At 46.0% G+C, this 18836-nt stretch overlaps 1 protein-coding gene across 1 annotated transcript; it reads right to left on the bottom strand.

The window, feature by feature from the left end:
- Positions 1–4546: 4546 nt before the first annotated feature.
- C15H5orf47 (chromosome 15 C5orf47 homolog) lies at positions 4547–10413 on the bottom strand. The gene is made up of 5 exons (XM_066560345.1): positions 10140–10413; positions 9467–9555; positions 7940–8042; positions 5767–5813; positions 4547–5388 (listed from the first exon to the last, which is right to left on the bottom strand). The coding sequence occupies exons 1-5, from the start codon at positions 10411–10413 to the stop codon at positions 5362–5364; spliced, it is 540 nt and encodes a 179-aa protein (XP_066416442.1). The 3' UTR covers positions 4547–5361.
- Between the last annotated feature and the right edge of the window lie 8423 nt (positions 10414–18836).

The following is an 18836-nucleotide window of genomic DNA, read 5'->3' as shown; positions in this document are numbered from 1 at the left end:
TAAATTAACTTCTCTTCAATGTTAATGAATATTATTCTACTCACTTGCTCCTTGATCTATGAAACACTTGTTGTCTCACTTCATAAAATACATTTCCTGCACACCAAGCATTTTTCTCTATAACGTTCCTGCTCATTAGTAGAAGGAACAATATTTTATCTGGTTTCATACATTGAAAATCTGGGACCAGGCTTTCAATGAAAGCACTGGAAAATGTGTGAACAGGAAGTAGAGGTTACTAAGAAGAGAAAATACAAAACTTAAAGGCACTGAGTGAGGACAAGTTTTCAGGAAGCCATGACAGGGCAATCCGAGAGTAACATCATCCACCTCAGACTGTTCTACCAAGAGACTGTGTTTGTTTCTCAAACTTTCACCTGAGTTCATGTCAAAATTAGTCCAACACAGCAGTGAAAACCAGTACAGTGTTCTTGTCCTTGGGAGATCACAGACAACTTAGCATCATACTAAAATTTTTTACCCTTTCTGTAGCTGAAGGAATTTAAATACAAGGAGGTGTAAAAAGTGACCATGTCTGTTCTGAGCTGGGTTTAACTACTCTTAGTCACTGCTGTGAGGAGTTCATCCATTCCACAGAGTTCCACCAGCACCACTGACTTCCTGTCACACACAGTAGGAACCAGAAAACAATCATACAGAACAGGGGAAAAAACTAAAAGCCATGTTAGTTTATTACTCATTTCAAAATCCAGGAGATTACAAAGATTCTGGAAGAGAGGGAACATTTGTCAGTGCCACCCTGAGCCTTCCTGCACATTTCTTTCAATCTGCCTCTGTCCCTCCTCAAGCAGGACTGCAATAAATCTCACACATTCCCAGCATGGAGGGATCCTGTCCTGACCCCTGGGAGATGACACAGATCAGATTTGTTCACAGCCCAGCTCAGCAGCATCCACAGCTCAGCTGAACACCTCGGGTGAGACACAAATGTGGAGTCCAAATTTAGAGAAAGAAGGAGAGATCCTCTCTTAATCTGCTCCACATATTCAGCTCAAGAAACAGATAAGAGAGGTGCCACAGTCACTGGGAGGTCAAAGCACTCAGCATCTTCCAGGAGGTGATCACCTCCTGGATCAAGGCTTATTCCTTTTTCCCTTCGAGGCCTCCAGAACTTTCCCCCAATAAAATGAAACTGCACCTACCCACATTAATTTTCCCTAGGTTGAAGCTTTCAAATGTGAATTTTTCTGCCTCAGATCAGAGGGGTCTGATGCCATCACTAACGAGTGAGAAATTTCCAGTGAATATTTATTAAAAATCCACTGTGGCTTAATATACTTCAATAAAACTTGCTCTTTTCCTCCTAAAGTAAAACCCCTCTTAAACCATAGGTTCTGCTGCTGCTTCAGTTTGCTGGAAAGCCCATGATGTTAAACCCATCCATGGCTGCTTTGGTTTTTATGCAAATTCCAACCATCAGAATTATATAAGTGCTTATGCAATGAAAAGAAACATAATACACAAACCTGCCCATGTCACTGAGAGTTATTCACAAGAGCTATAAATCAAAGTTCTGTTTTGCTTTATATTTAAGGGCCTACTGCACAGGCAAAATGTCATATATGCCCAAAATTTGCTTTCAGTCAATTCCCCCTCCCAAAGAAAAAGAAAACTACAATTCAGCTGCCTGCTGAAGGCTATTCCTTAGTCAGAGTCCATGCAAAATTGTATTAGGAGCTTTGAAGTTAAAACATGAACATTGACTACCAGGGAGGGCCCTAAAGACAAAGACATTTACTGGATGTAAATGTTCAGTGAAGATAAAGGTCACCTTCTACTTTCCCAAAATCAAACCATGTTGGAAACTCCACATCCTGCTCTCAAGTTTTGCTTCAGAGCTGAAATCTTTTCATGGAAGGAATCAGCAGTGAAATATTATTAACCTTGGTGATTGATTATGTTGTAATGGCCTAGTTATGATAACCTCAGAGGCCATGGGACTCTCAGCAGAGCCTCACTTGGTGAGACTCAGGAATTTGATCCATCCCAGCTCCAGAGAAGATGGGGCATGAGCAGAGGAGCTGCTGGGCAAGCCAAGCCTCCAGCCTGCAGGAAATGAGGTTTTATCTCAACTGGTGGCTTTGGGCCAAATCAAGCAGGAAACAAACCCTTTTGAAAATGCCCACAAACTGAGAATTCCCAGAAGGGTCACTTCAGAAACACCAAAACACCATTCCCAAGTTCCCAAGGCTGCAGCTGATCAGTGACATCGTCCCCAGCAGCAGCAGCAGCAGCACAGAGCAGCTGAGGGAGCTCCCAAAGCTCCCTGGCTCCTGTGCAGAGGGTGCTGAGGACACCCTGGCAAGGCTGCCCAGAGCCACAGCCCCACAGCAGGGAGTGCAGGAGCTCCAGCAGTCTGACCTCAGCCAAGCTCCCAGTGCTTCCAGCCATGGAAATCACTGTGGAGCTCAGGCTCCCAGAACGTGCCAGCTTTCAGCTTCACAGCCTTTGGAAGGGGCAGCCCAGGGTCACCAGCTGGAGTTTGGAGCCCCCAGGCCCTGGACAGAGAGCTCCAAGGCAGAGTTGCCTGGTTGAGCTGCTCCAGGAACCAGGCAAGAACTCCTCAAATGGGATAACTTCAACCAAAACATGTCAGGGTGTGCTATTTCCAGCTGAACTTGGACCAATTAATCTCCAGCTAGCATGGAACAGTGATACAAACCCCAAAGGCTTTACTCTCCACTCTTACCTTCATCCAAAGTCTTTTGTATTTATGACACACAGGGAAAAGAGCTTGTCCAGACCAGCTTTTGGATCATGAGGTAAGTGTCTGACACCATTATTTACAAAAACCAGAAATTCAGCAGCAATGCCTTTGGCTGCTCTGTGTGACCTGGCTGTTCCCTTCCAGCTCAGTATCACAAGGAGCCTCCTCAGATCTCCTGGCAACTGTTCACAGAGTTGAGATGAAGAAATGTCAAACTTTGAGAATAAGCTGGAGTTTGTGTTCTGTATAGGAAGGTAAATTATGCACTGAGAGCAGGGCAAAGCAAAGACAAAGTGTGACCTCTGTATTTGCACATCTGCTTCAGTTCACACTCCAAGGGAGATTTGTTATTAAAAACTTCAGGTAACTGATCTGCATTTTGAAGAATGTGAAGGAGAAGCAGTGCTGCCCAGGAGCCACAGCAGGACAGTGTGACACTTGCTCTTGGCTCTCAGTGAAGATTAAGGTCTTCAGAGAAGAATCAGTTCTTTTCTGAATCTCTACTCTGTGATCCAGTGCCCTGAAGGTCCTTTATTTACTTCTCACCCCTTTTAACAAAGAGGGTTTCAATGATTTTTTTTCAGGTTTATCCAACCCTTTTTCTCCTTGTTGAGCACATTACTTACTTGGAGATATTTTAATGCAGCACTGCAATTACATTTCTTTTGCATTTTACACTTAAATGATCACACAAATTAAAAAGGAATGCACAGAGGTCTGAGTGGATTGGGGTGGTGATCTGGTTTGCAGGGTTCTTCTCCAGGCCCCTTTTCCAGCACTTTAACTGCTCTGATGACCTTTGTTCCCAACTGCACCTTTGAAATCTGGTCACTACAGCAGAAAGCCAGTCTTCTTTACCCAAAAAGTCAAAAATTAAACCTGAATCAGCAGTTTTTCCCCAGTGCAACAGCTGTTCTGGCCCAAAGTGATTTGAAAAATTTAAGTGCCTTTCAAAGTACTGCCAAATGAAAGTCTGGATTAGTAGATCCCAACCAATTAATTATCTCATCATCACCACACAGAGCCTTTAGACTGAAGGAGGTATATAGGGATGATTTAAGGCCATACTTATCTTTTATAATTTCTTTTAAAACAGCCCCACAGACAGAGGTCTGTATTTATCCAAAGAATCTTAATGTGTTGGCTAAACTTCAGGCAGAGATTTAGGTTAATGCACCTCATCTATCCTGTTAAAGTAGCAATTATGCATCTGGAAGAAAAGTGTTTCCAGGGCCCCTGAAGTCTGTGCCAGTAAAGCACCAACTGCAGCTGCAACTTACAAGAAAAGAAAAGTTAGAGCAACAACTCTACAATTTACAAACCAGGATTATAAATTAAATATTCCCAGTGCAAATATTTCATTGATGGAACTGTGGGGACACGGAGATCATCTCATTTAGTAAAAAAACCCTCAACCCACCCCCCCACCATCCCAAAATCCCACGTGTGACTCTAAACATGTGTTTTGAAAATACCAAAGAACTATGACATTTTTGTTCTGCCAGAAAAATGATCACATCTTGATTGAATACTTTGCTTTCTCATTTCCTTTTCCAAGCTGAAATGTCAACTATTTTAAGTAAAATCCAAATATTACCCAACCACAAACCAGAAGAAAACCTTGAACCTGCAGCTGTCCCTGAAAAGGTGCATTCCAGTTCCACACTTGCAGCTTTACCATGAAGAAAACAGAGATGAAACCTTTCCAAGTGCTTTGCTGCCTAATGACACCATCACCAGCATGTTATTAAAGCTCAACACTCTGACACTGCAGTCATTATATCTGCAAACACCAAGACATTATGGCAGGAGAAAACAATCCTTTTATTGAAAGCAAGGAGGTCTCATTGTGACAGGTGAATGTTTTACTCCTCAGATGAACCCCATATACATAACTATTTTTATGCAGTTTTCATGTTCCATTTACACAATTTGCTGGCTTAAAAGGCTTTAACAGTCAATCAAGGGTTCAAGCATTAAGCTGCAGAACAGAAGAAAATTATATTGTGTTATTGAAGTCAGGTAGATAAACAACACCTCCTGATTGTAATGGTACCATTATGTGCCTCAGGATGAACAGAGAGAGAAAACATTCACCTGGTTTCATATTCCAAATACTTGCTGAGATTCATGTATAAATGGATGAAAGAACAGAGAGGGTTATTGTGTAATATTTTAATATCATAAAGTCAAATTTATGCAAACCAGGAAAAAAGGAAAGTGGGGTTTATGTTTTGTGTGGAGTTCTGCCTTACTGAATTTGTGTTTATTATTCTGACAAGCTACAAAAATAAAAGATATAAATACTGAGACAACAGTAAATGTGTATCTATTCTTTTGCAAGAAAACTGTCACAATATTATGCTCATTAAAAAGCTTTCTAAAACTAATAGCTCAGTGAAACACTAGACTTAATGGCTTGAGATAAATATCTTGCAACAGAGCTGTTTAAGCCACTGTAAAAACAAACCTCTTAAACAGCAGAAGCACAAATACCAAGCAAACAACAGAGAACCTGTGCTCCCTCAAGTCACTTTGCAGTCTTGCACTGACTCCAGGAAGAACTAGATCAAAATAAAAGCTTTCACTTTGTTTCTATTTCCTTTTGGGCTGAATCTTCCTTTATTTTCTTGCTACACCCAGCCAAAGATGGACTCATCCTAGAGGGAAAAAGAGTGATAAAAGCAAGTTGGTACATTCCCATTAATATTTAAAAAAAGTCTCTATATCAAGTGGGGCAAATAAAGACTGTTCAGATTCTTCAGATTGTACTTTAGAGCACCAGGGAAGGATTTAGCTCGAGAAGAAGGCAAAAAACCTCCCTTTGCCCTGGCAAAGCACAGAGGATCCCTGAGAGGATGGAGCTGCTCTGGCCCTAAATCTGAAATCTTGAAAATATTTGAGCTCAATGTCAGTAATACTTTAGAATATAGCTGGCACTTGTTAGAGTAACATTAAACAAGATCAGTGCATGTTTTTAGTATTATTAATTTAATATTTTAGGGGTTTTTTTGGCTTTTAATAGACTGTCTACATACCCTGTCCAGGTATGCCCCATTCTGTGACCTCTGGATGCTGTCAGAGCCTGCAGGAGAACATCAGGTGCAGGAAAATCATCATTTGCAGTCACATGGAATCTAATCTTAATTGCAACATTCCAAGGAGTAAATAGGTAGCATTAAAATTCAAGTAGACTTTTGTTCTCTCAAAAAACCCCTATTTATAGAGGCAATAAAATGCAGCATTAATTTTCTAGATTTATTAATCTAGGGAAAATAAAAAAGAAGATAAAAATGAACCCAGTTTATTCAGACTTGTTGATCCCTATCTAAATAGCTTCTAGAATTATTCCATTTGCTTCTTGATTAATGAAAAATTCAGATCAATAGCAGACTTATCTCCTAGATTTGATGCTGTGTAAAATCTGCTAATTAGAAAGAAAGTATTAGAATTGATGGTTTTCACTGAAATAGGACTTAATAGGAGATTCTCAGTTAAAGCTCCTGAGAAAGGGGGTAAAATTATAACAAAGAATAGAGTAAGAGGGGAGGAGGAGGAGGATTGGTTGGTTGGTGAGGTTTTTCAAGTCACTGGAAATTATATATAAAGAAAATGCTCTTTCTCTAAAAGAAATGAGTGGCTGAAAAGGGGACAGGCCCTGTCCATAAATCCAAGGTTAAACAGCACATGGTGATCCATCACAAACAGAAAAGCAGCCATTAGGGTAAGATGGCAAATCCAGCCAGGAAATCATATATAAGCAGAATTTGAGGTTTTTTTCTTACAATAACTTGAAATCTAATAACCTAGTAAAGATTTCTCCTCCTTTTTTCTTGACACTTGTTCTTCTTTTTCTTGAAATCAAACAGACAAATCCAGGAAGATTTTTTTTAAATTCACTGTCTTGCATGTCCATGGATGTGTGTGTCTTACACATAGATATGTGTCCAACATATACATGAATAGCTTTGCACACACACTAATGCAATGATCTCAGCTGTGGGAGAAAGCACATGGAACAGCTTCCATGGGAGGAGAGGTTTATTACATTGGAACTTCTTAGCACAGAAATATGACAGAGGCCAATGGAACCTTGAATATGAATATGAATAGCACATGATGAATAATTAATATTGTGTTGTAATTCCAGAATTAATCAGGAATTGGGTTTAAAGCCAACAGAAGAAGTGGTTTTGCACACAATGCAGAATATTTGCACAACAATTGCAGAAGAAGTTGTTGAAGCATATTTTAGTGGAATTTCTCCTATTCAATAATATCCACTGGGGTAGAGATTTCTGTTCTGAACCAGAACTGCACCTCTTTGTTCTCACGAAGAAGATTTCTGAGGGTGTATTTTCTTGTCATGTGTGTGGAAATCTAATCCAACATTTACCAAATCAGACACTGCCTGGAATGGTCCTACATTTTGGGATTCACCCCAACATGCCCCCATGTGGAAAATTTCCATCAGCACCAATGCAAGGGAAGAAAAAGTGCTGTGGCTGAAAGTGGCATTTTAAACTTTCCTGGTAGCTCTTCATGGATTAGTATATTCTTTTTCCTAATAATTCATCCAACTGTGAAGCCAGAAATTCCAATTCCATTTGTAAGCATACACTGTATTATCTTAAATTGTGCAGCAGCTACAATGCCTCTAATTGAAATTGGCTGAATGCAGAGCACCAGTTTTAATTCCCAAGTCATTTTCCAGTAATGAAAGAGCTGCATTCAGGGCACAGAGTGAGAACATGTTCCATGGTTTTGTTAAATTGTGTTACAGCAACCTTTGGGGAGTATCTAATTTATTTATTGTATGTATGAAATCAACCACTATTTTCCTACGTGAAAAAATAAATTATTATTCATACAACTACTGCCTTGGACCCATCTGTGAATAAGTTTAATTACGTATTTCACATGTTCAGAAAAACTTGCAGATGTTTGATGTACATATCTTTAATGTCAGGCTGCAGCAAACACTTCCACCATCCTTCCTCCAAATTAACACATACAAGACCCTCCATGAAACAAAAGGGTTTTTTCCAAAAAAGCTGGAAGTGCCTAAAGTATGGAATGAATTCCATCTGTGAGTTGTAAAACCTACTACCAAAAAAAACCAGCTGAAGGGACCTTAAATGTTGGGATCTTCACTTGTATTAACATTTTGTTTTCTCTAGTAAAATAAAACATTAGCAGTTCATTTCCTACCTTCTCCATCAAACTGGCTGCAGGTCAATAGTCGACTTCTGAACCTTTCATTTTCCTCAAGCATTTTTGAAATCACTTTCCAGACCTTGTGCCAGACTTTGGACTGAAAGATAAAATGTGAAGCATATAAAAAGTTTGCATTAAAACATCTCTAGGGCAGAACTTTGAACTCCCCACAATGACTGTGAAGTCCAGCTGGATTTTTCTGTTGAGGACTGCGAAAGAAGAGAAAAAGGGATGTGGGATATTTGGAAGAATCACCTCTATTTAAAAGTCAGAAACATAAATTTCTCCATGATTTTTCACATGAGATCTCCACCTCCTTTCTTGCCTAGAACTCTTGTGTTTATCCAGGACTTGAGAAGTGCCCTTCTAGATAAGCAAAGCTCATGAAAACGTGTGTAGAGCCATTAAGCTTTTTCAAAGTCATCCAAAATGAGGGACAAAAAAAGATTGTGTAGTTTTCCAGGAGCAAAAAGTTTCCCGTGTGGTCCCTCAGCAGCAGCATCTGAGGCCCAAACTGAGATTCCAGAATAGCAATGCTCTTGCCTATCTCATATCAAATCCACATTAATTTGTTTTATAGATGCTGAAAACCTCTATTTTAGAGGCATAAAGCTCTGTCCGTAGTGGGCACGTTTCAAACTTGTGCATTGGAAAGATTAAATTGGAATTGTGGACAAAAGCATTCAGGCAGAGGTGGCCTAACAAACAGAAATGGCTGTTGACACACTGATGTTTGGGCTTCTGCTGGACCTCATCTGAGAAACTTGTTTAAATCTAAAGATAATTCCCTTCTTGAGGACATTTATTGCTAAAACATTCTATATATTCCTCATGTTTTTGAAGACTACTCAATGCACCAGGAGAGCCATATTCCAGGATGTTATTAGCTGCTCCTCTGCAGTTGGTAGCATTTTGCTGTTTTTAAATCAAGTATCTACGACATGGCTCTCTTCTAGTCCAGCTGATTACTTGTACTTCACACATAACAGGATCTCATAATGAGTTACTGCTTAACAAATGTTCCTCTTAAAATTTCAAGCATTTGTCGAACTACTGAACAGGAACAGAAACACATTTGTGAAGCAGAAAGTAATTCTGCATTGCTCCAAGGATGGCGTTAATAGCTCGGGTTCCTGCCTTCACTTATTTGTAACCCGTGGGATTTCTTTGTTTAAACATGAGAGGAAGAGGAGCTGCAGAGCTTTTTCCTGCTGGGTTTCACCCCAAGGTGTGCTGCACCCTGGCCCCAATCCAGCAAAGCATTTCAGTACAGGCTTTTTAAGTCAACAGCATACTCTCATTTTTCAAGGTAAGCACACACTTAAGTGCTTTATTGAATAAGAGCCAGAATTTTAAAGCCTCCAGAGAGGGAAGATAATACCATTTTTTCTTTTCTGTAAGTAAGGTTTTTGGTAACAGGCTACCAATTCCATCTTTTAATCTCCCTCATGCTCTCACACACAGAGAACAAGCAGCTTTCTCAAATGCCAAGGCAGCTAATTGAGCTGCCACACTTTATACCTTTTTCTTCTTTCGTTTAATGGCTTTATCAACGTTTCTTGAAGGGATGGGAAAGTCAAAGGTGTCAGCCTTAGCCTCTTGAGGGTCACCTGGAAAGAGTTTAGAAAGCATTTTTTGAGTATTTACAATATGTTCCTAAGGAAGATGTTGATCACTGGCACAGGTTGTCCGGAGAAGCTGTGGAAGTGCCCAAGACAGGTTGGATGGAGCTCTGGACAGCCTGGTCTGGTGGAAGGTGTCCCTAGGAAGGGGGTGGAACTGGATGGTCTTTAAGGTCCCTCCCAACCCAAACCACTCTATGATTCCACAGAGATCCTTATTGCTGGTCACCTTAAGGTGACTTTACATCCTGCAGCTTGTTCCCTTCTTCTTTACTCCATTATAACCATGGGGCAAGTGAGCGTCTCTCAAACGCCACAAAACAGATTGCAAAACTACACAGCACCCACACATTAGACAACAGGCTTTTGGGAGCTTTTAATTCCCTCTCTTTCCCAGAACTGGACACGGCAATCGAGGTGTGACCTCGCCAGTGCCCAGAACACGGGAAGAATCACCGCCCCACCCGGGTCTTGCTGTTCCCGCTATTCCTGGTATAATCAAGACAACACTTGAGCCACCTCCAGCCCTCAGAGAGCCCGACGCAAGGGGGCTGTCCCGGGGTCTCACGTACCGCTGCTGGTGCGGCTGCCGGCTCTCGCCTCGCCGCCGCTCCCCGCTCGCCTCCCGCTGCCGCCCGGCCGGGGACTGCGCCGGGCCCGCGGCTCCGGGGCGGCCCTCGGGGCCCCGGCCCGGCCCGGGGGGCTCTGCCCGGGGTTCTGCCGCCAGCCCCGGCCCAGGCGGATCACGGTGCCGCAGCGGTGCGAACCGAAGCTGTTCACGTACACCAGCGGCACGGGCGGGCGGGCGCGGCGGCCGCGCTCCATCCGAGCCGGGGCCGCGGGCATGAGGGGAACAGGGGCTGGGGGCTTTGAGGGTAACCGGGGATTGAGGCTTAGTGAGGAGAGACGAGGGTCGGTGAGGGGAGCGGGGGCTGAGGGGAACCGGGGACTGAGGCTAAGTGAGGGGAACCGGGGGCTGAGAGGAGCCGCAGCTGAGGGGGCGGCGAGGGGAGCGGGGGACAGAGGGGCGGTGAGGGGAGCCGGGGCTGAGGGGTCGGTGAGGGGAATTCAGGGGTCAATGAGGGGAATGGGGGACTGAGAGGAGTCGGGCTGGGGGTCTGTGAGGGGAACTGGGGATAACTCAGTGAAAGGAGCCCAGGGCTGTGAGACCAGCCGGGACTGAGTGGGCAGCGAGGGGCTGGTGAGAGGAGCCGGGGACTGAGGGGAGCCGGGGGTCGGCGAGTGGAGCCGGGGACTGAGGGGCTGCGTGTCCCCCTGTCCCTGGGTCCAGTGCTAGAGTTTAGCACACATTGCTGCTGCCTGAAGCCACGTATTGATATATTTCATGCAAGTTATTGATCTGTTTGTACCAGTGGTAAGGGGGCTCTGGGCTGAAGGTTGTTTGATGTCTTGATTGTCTCTACAGCGGGGGAACCCTGGCATCCCTTTGGTGTGGGTGCTGCTGCAGTACCTGCATTGATACAGGGATTTCCTCTCCAAGCAGTGTACCCACTCTAGCCACGTGCAGAACAATAATGAAACATCAAATACCTTTTTGTCCTTCAGGCAGCAACAGATGTGTGACACTGACAAGGATGCCTGGCGGGTCTGTCCAGCCCATGCAGGTGCTTGGTATCCCATTGCAGCCATGGGTTTGTTTGGTGGTGGATGGTGACAACTGGCATTCTCAAACCACTGAAGAACTCAAGTCATAGAATCATGGAATGGTTTGTGTTGGAAGAAACCTTAAACACCATCAAGTTCCACCCCTGCCATGAGCAGGGACACCTTCCACTGTCCCAGGTTGCTGCAAGCCCCATCCAACCTGGCCTTGAACTCTTCCAGGGATGGGGCAGCCACAGCTTCTCTGGACACCCTGTGCCGGGACCTCACAGGGAAGAATTTACGTCAAGTCCCACTGATGTTTTCTTTGTCACTAAAATACTGCTCCAGATTACTTCCCAGAGTTCAGTTTGCAAATTAGAAATAAAAAATTCTATGAAAACACCTATTTTTCCTAATTGTTTCAGCAGCACTGGCAGCATGAATGGCGTTGCCCTCGGGAATGGATGCAAAACAAACCGTGGCCATTCCCCAGGCTTTGAAGAGTCTGAGGGTCCCTGTGTGTGTTCAGAGAAGGGAATGGAGCTGGAGGAGCTGGGAAAGGGAGGCTCAGGGGGGAAGTTCTGGCTCTGTACAACTCCCTGACAGGAGGGGACAGCCAGATGGGCATCCAGGATGAGAGGGAACGGCCTCAGACTGCACCAAGGCAGGCTCAGGGTGGACACCAACAGGAATTTCCCCATGGAAAGGGTGCTCAGGGCAGGCTCAGGGTGGATATCAGCAGGAATTTCTCCATGGAAAGGGTGCTCAGGCACTGGCACTGCCCAGGGAGGGTTGGAGAGCCCATCCCTGGAGGTGACACTCAGTGCTGTGGGCTGGGGACAAGGTGGGGATGTGGCACAGGCTGGACTCGCTGATGCCGGAGCTGTTCCCCCCTCAGCGGTTCCCGCGCCGGGCCCGGCCGGCGCAGTGCGGGCGGGCCCCGCCAGGTGGCGGCCGCTCCCGCGGAACCGGCGCTGCCCGGAGCCGCCGCTCCGGCCGGCAGCGAGCGCGGCCTGCCCAGCGTCCCTGGGTCGCCGGCCCTTGTACACACTGCCTGCTAAAGGCATGCCGCGTATGCAGCCGCCAGCGAGGAAAAACAACTCGCAGAGGCACGGCCTGACAGAGTAATTCGTTGTTACCCAGTTATAAAAGGGCATCTCCTACAGGCTCCAAAGGGTGTGGGCTGAAAAGGAGGTTTAGGTGACACAACCACTGGGTCAGGAGCCTTGAGATCAACTGTGACCTCCTATATTCGGGACAGGTTCTTCCCCCAGAGGGTGCTGGCACTGCCCAGGCTCCCCAGGGAATGGGCACGGCCCGAGGCTGCCAGAGCTCCAGGAGGGCTTGGACAGCACTGCCAGGGATGCCCGGGGTGGGATTCTGGGGCTGTGCAGGGACAGGAGCTGGATCAATGATCCCTGTGGGTCCTTTCCACTCTGGATATTCTGTAATTCTACAATTCTCAATTCCACTCCTCCACAAACCCAGACTCCCTCCTCTGTCAAAACCTGCACTAACCAACTGTACCAGTGAGGCAGCAGCCAGTGAGTTCAGTTTGGGATATTAAAACCAAAAGCTTCATTAAAAATTGGTCCTGGCGTACAGACTTCCCCAGGTGCATCCATCCCAAAGCCCTGGTAAAGAAATCCCTTCTTTAGCTGCAGTGCTGCCCACACCACAACCCCCCAGTGAATGCTCACACACAAACCCAAAGAGCCCCGTGTTCATTCCATGACTGTCTCGGCATTGTGCAGGAACACTCGCTGCTGTATCTGCCAGGGCAGGAGCTGCCTGTGCCAGCTGGCAGCTGCTTCCTTCCTCCGGCCTCCTCGGGGCACCACGGCTGCCAAGGCAGTGGTTTCTCAGCACCTGTACTCACAGAAATGCTTCCACCCTGCTAATGCAAACACACAGACCTCGTGGGGCACATTTTGTCCACTTTTCCCAACAGCACGTTGCCAGCACTTTGATCTCAGATGCAAATGCAGCTCAGATCCTTTTTAGGATCTGCTGCTACGCAGAAAAATCAGTGCCACCTAAAATCTCTCTGCAGATCTGTCAAGTTCAGCTATTTTAGCTGCACGCTGCTCTTCACCCACCTTTCCACATGTGTGAACTGACTACCAGCTGGCCACTATCTCTGTATTAATCACCCTGAGCAAACATCTCAGCTTTTCACCACAGCTGCAACTGTCTGGTTAAAAATAGCCCAGATTCCAGCTTTCAGCCTGCACCTCATTGTGTGTTTGCTGTGTGCTGCAAGGGCAGCTCCTCCATCTCATGGTTCCTGAATTCCATTGTTTCAGTTTTGCTTTGGCCAACGATGCGTCATCATCCAGGAGCCCTGACAGTCCTTTTAAAATTAGGAAGCTTTTGGTGCCTACAGCTCGTGCCAAGGAGAAGGAAGGAAGGAGCCATTGGGACATTGCTGCACGCATGGTCAGAGATTCCCTGACAAAACCCACCCTTCTGCTGCTGGGGGAAATTTGGGTTTCTCTGAGCATCCTTTGCAGTGGAAAGTACTCACATGATTCCACAGAATTCATGGAATCACAGAATGGATTGGGTGGGACCTTTAAAGATCATCTCATTCTGGCCCTGCCATGGCAGGGACACCTTCCACTGTCCCAGGCTGCTCCAAGCCCTGTCCAGCCTGGCCTTGGGCACTGCCAGGGATCCAGGGGCAGCCACAGCTTCCCTGGGCACCCTGTGCCAGGGCCTGCCCACCCTCACAGGGAACAATTCCTTCCATACATCTCACCTAAACTTACCCTAAAATTCAACACAACTCAGGCAAGGCCATTGCTCATTAAGTGTAACAGTACCTTGATGAACTGCAAAGGATGAATACATCTGAGGTAGGACTCTGACACTGACCAGGGAAAAGTGTGCTCATTCTGACAACAGCTACACTCAAACCTTGTTAATTATACCCTCAGCAGTAGCACAAACAATTATTGTATCACCTTCATTTTCACAGAATATTTAATAAGTCACTGGAGTGAGGGATTTCATTAGTATGTGGTTACTGCACAAAAGGCACTGGGGACCATTTATTAGTGTAACCAGGAATCATTATAAAAACAAAGTCATGACTTCTGCTAAGTCAAAGCAATGAATTTGCCTTCAGCTTCTTCTTACCTCTTTCAACATTTGGCCTGACTCTCAGTTAATTGTGTGAGCAGTCATGGGGCAGCAGAGAGAGAAAATGGAACAGCACCTGCATTTCACAGCAGTGAACCTGCCCAGGTCCCACTGCTTTACAAACCACACACATGGGATCCCTTCCTCCACACCACTCATAAGGAGAAGCCAGTTCTCCCATCTCTTCATGCTGTGCATAAAAATATTTAGCAGACTATAAACCGTGTTACATAAAAGCCTGAGCCTCCCCTGGAGAGATTTCCAAATCGCTGAGAAGATCCATGGGCTTTACAACAAAACCCACGTCAAGGAGATCAAAACCCCTGGCTTAGCAGAACTTTGTGTTACAGCATTTCAACAGATTGCCAATTGGAAATAAAACTATGGGGAAAACAAGGAGACCAAATGAGCCCTGAGATTACACCGGAATGCACAGCCTGATTTGCAGGAAAGGCTGGTAGCCAAGTGGATGAAGCAGAAGGCAGGTGAGGACTTTGCTTACACTGATTTCATTTTCCACATGAAAAATGAACTAAATGTGCAAGTTCTCGGTATTTGTTTCCAAATCAGAGACAGGGAAACTTTTCCAAATTTTAGGCTGCAGAGACTATGATATTAAAGATTAAAGGTCTCCTATTCAGGGGAATGTGCAGTTAGATGCTGAGAGAACACACAGCTGAGGAAGTTCAGCCCTATCTGCCATAACCCTCCAGATGCTCAAAGAATCCTGGCTCATGCAGGGTGTAAAATGCAAAAATCACTAGATCATCCCCAGATTGAGCATTAATGTAGATAATCCAAGACCAGGCACAGAAAGCTCACAATTTCTTCTCCTCTGAGATCCAAGGGGATCCCAGGCCAAAGTGTGACCACCAACACACCTGGCTGCAGGAGTGCCCATCCCTGGAGGTGGCACTCAGTGCTCTGGGCTGGGGACAAGGTGGGGATGGGGCACAGCTGTGACTCAATGGACACTGAGGTCTTTTCCAACCCAAAAGGTTCTGGGATTCTCAGCAGCAAGGCCACCCTGTAATGGCACTGAGCACTGCCTCCTCCCTCTCTCCCTCCCTCCCCCAGAGACATCAGGATGCTGCCAGAAGAGGAGCAGAGCACGGCTCTGTCTCCATGGATTGCTCCTCTGCAGAGAAAATGGAAGCAGTCACTGCTTTGTTCTGCCCTCACATTCCTCCACAGACACCCCCTGCAAAAGCAACGCCTGAGCAAATTCCCTTTCCACTGAGTGGATTTTGAGATGAACTGAGCTGATTTTGCCAGTGTGTACAGAGCAACATCTGTCCGTGCACAGCTGGCCCACTGCAGCAGAGCTGGGGGCTGCTGCTGCTGCTTCCAGGAGAATGCCTCAGACACGTCAGGAATCCCATTTAAACTCAGAAACACTTGGCATGAACGTGCTCCCAACCCAGCCCAGCACTGGGCATCAGCTTAAAGCCACAAGCATTGCCTTACAAAGTGACACTTGGCCAAAGTGACAACTTAATGCACAGCAAGGCCTGAACAATCCCTGAGCAAACTGATCCTGCTCTGTGAGTCAGCAGCGATGTCAGATGGTGATTTACACCAAGCAAACATTCTTTTCAAGCCTTGGGTTGGACAAGGCTGGCAGAGATTTTTTTGGTTTGTTTTTTTTTTTTAATGCATTTCTCTCCTTCCATGGATTTCAGATCTGGTCTAAGTTATTGAGGCACACAGTGTGTGTCCACTGCATCTGCCCCATCACTGCCATTTAAAACCAATGTTCTTCACTCCCATGAAAAGCAAAGCAACTCAGTTTTGGGATGAAAAAATATCCCACAGCTGACAGCAATAAAACTGCACCCATTTTAAACATTAAGAATAATACAAACCCAAAAAAGTGTCCTCACAGTCATCCTTGACCAGTGCTGTGCTCAGAGGATTTAATCTCAGCTTTCATAACTCACCAAATTAAATTTCAGGAGGAAAAATGCAATCAAGCACTGACTTAATGCATCTCTATATTTTATGTATACCAGGAGGACTGAGAACTTTGGACCAGCAAATTTTGTGGAGGAACCTTAACAGAACATGGTCTCCCACGCTCCATAAACAAAGTGACAGAGGCAGCTTCCCTTAGGGAGAGATGCATTCAAACAAACCAGCATTTAGTATCAAATTGTCTCTCTGACAAGCCCTACAAGAAGTCAGGAAATTATAGTTCCTGTGCCATGAAAACAGGTGATATCTGACAGCATCAATCAGAGCACGGGGGTGCAGGAAGACTTTCAGTGGTGTATTCAGAGCACTGATTCACCCCCTTCAGTTCCTTTGAGTGCACAGACAGCTGTGAGGATATTCTTATCCCACAGGCTGTTTTTCACTCTGACAAACTGAATCAGCTTATTTCACACAGAGGAAGGGATGGCAGCTTTTCTCCTCATCTCCCCTTTCCGAGGCGATGGCTCGTCCCAGATTCCCTGGAGCTGCACTGAGCGTTTTGGGAGCAGCAGCTGGAGGGTCAGGACAGAGCAGGAAGTGTCCCACAACAACCTGACAGCCCAGAGCCCTCCTGGAGATCAGCTCAGCCTCTAAACCCGGGGGAGATTGGGTCCATCCACCTCCTGCACCAGCCTGGAATGTGGCAGCTCCTTCAGAGCAAGTGGCACCTGAGAGGGCTCCCAGGGACTGTGATGGGGGCAGCCGTGCTGGAAGGAAAAAGCTGGGAATCAAACACTGGGAATTCTGGAATTCCACCCAGCAGGGCTTACCTCCATCTTCTGGAGTCTGCCTGTAGCATTTACTTACAGCTTCGGTGCAAAGGGAAAGCCAAAATGGATTTGTTGTGTTATTGCCCAAGAAACTTACCAGCAATTCAGAATCAGCCCATCACTCCCAAGAGATTATTTGGAGTTTTGAATGATCCAGACCTTTCCCCTTATTGATTTCAATGTTTTAGATTCTGCCTAGTAAGAAAACTTAAACATTCACCAAGTATTCTGCAATCTTCAGAATAGGAGAATTCTAGAATGAATATACACTGTAATCCCCCAACTGTAAATCAGATGTTGGATCCTGAGAAACTCTAAGTTTGCAGGACTTTGGAGTCAGGCAGGGAGTGCCCTGTTTGTGAAGGACATTGCTGGTTCCACCACCACAGCATCCAAAGCCTCAAACCTTCCATGCTCCAGGACCAGACTTCAAGTCTATCACACTTGTGAAAAAACATGAACACATAAATAAGCCCATGTTGTTCAAATGACCATTTGCACTTGAAAACAATGTCAAGAACTGTGGCTATTTCCCAACAATCCCTGTGCAGGGAACAGAGGGATAAAGTTTCCCAGCCAAGTCACAGCTGGAGCTGGTCAAGGGTGTCTGGTAGCACTGGGGCATTCCTGACTCACTGGGCAGGCAATGCACCTCCAGCCACTCCTGATCCCAGCATCCCAGCTTTCTGTTCAGTCATGGCCAGGAGTTGGGAATATCTGTGTGGAAGCACCTGCAAAGCTGCACATTCCTGTTAAAAACCCATTTCCAAAAGCAGGAGCTGCTCCACGTGCACCAGGTGAAGGCAGGAGCAAGTGAAGGGATCAGCACTGGCAGAACTAATCCCATCAGAGCTGCAGGACCTGCGTTTCCCGGAGCACCACACAAAGGAAGGAGACTCACCATCCACTGAGCATTTGCACCACAATTCCTTCAGTGATGGCTCTCCAGATTAGCAGCACAACTCTGGGATTCCTTAAGCACCTGTTGAACAGTCCTTGAAGAGCAGATCTGTAGGGTAGAAACTCTTCACGAGACTTTCCGGAGATTTCAAGTTTAGATATTTTAAATTAAAGGCTGAAACGAGCAAGTTCTCTAAAATGTCAGATGCCTTCCCTGTGTTATGGTCAGATCACAAGCGTGAGACAATTAAAGAGAATTCCCTGTCTGTCCCTGCCTTGCTGGGCTCTGCCCTGGCCCCACTCTGGTTCTCTCTCTGTCCCACTGCTCAGTGGCCTCTGGTCTCTCTCTGGCTGAAGGAGCTGGGATTGTTCAGCCTGGAAAAGAGAAGGATTTGGTTGATCCAACTGTGGCCTTCCAGTAGCTGAAGGAAAGATGCAGAGAGACCCTTTAACAAGGGATGGAGGGACAGGACACAGGGAATGGCTTCACACTGACAGAGCAGGGTTAGATGGGATATTGGGAAGAAATTCTCCCCTGTCAGAGTGGGCAGGCCCTGGCACAGGTGCCCAGAGCAGCTGTGGCTGCCCCTGGATCCCTGGCAGTGCCCAAGGCCAGGCTGGATGGGGCTGGGAGCCACCTGGGACAGTGGGAGGTGTCCCTGCCATGGCAGGGGTGGCACTGGATGAGCTTTAACCATGGTGGGTTTACCTGTGCCTCGGTGCTTCTCTCCTCACCTGCTGCATCTTCACCTCCCCAAGGAACCTTTGCTGCATTTGACACCAGAACCTAAAGCCCTTTTTTCACCCCACACAGCCCAACAAAATCCCCTCCCCAAGCCCCACGAGCTTCAGCCGCAAAGGAACGAGTTCCTACAG

Source organism: Molothrus aeneus, chromosome 15, assembly GCF_037042795.1.
Source record: "Molothrus aeneus isolate 106 chromosome 15, BPBGC_Maene_1.0, whole genome shotgun sequence".
Classification (NCBI taxonomy): domain Eukaryota; kingdom Metazoa; phylum Chordata; class Aves; order Passeriformes; family Icteridae; genus Molothrus; species Molothrus aeneus.
This window is presented reverse-complemented; position numbering and strand designations above follow the sequence as displayed.

Excerpts from the sequence above, each read along its gene's own strand:
- C15H5orf47 (XM_066560345.1), bottom strand. The coding sequence starts at position 10,413 with ATGCCCGCGGCCCCGGCTCGGATGGAGCGCGGCCGCCGCGCCCGCCCG. Across the intron at positions 8,043-9,466 it reads TTAAACGAAAGAAGAAAAAG|TCCAAAGTCTGGCACAAGGT; the intron begins GTATAAAGTGTG and ends TTTATCTTTCAG. Across the intron at positions 5,814-7,939 it reads CAGCCAGTTTGATGGAGAAG|GCTCTGACAGCATCCAGAGG; the intron begins GTAGGAAATGAA and ends GTTCTCCTGCAG.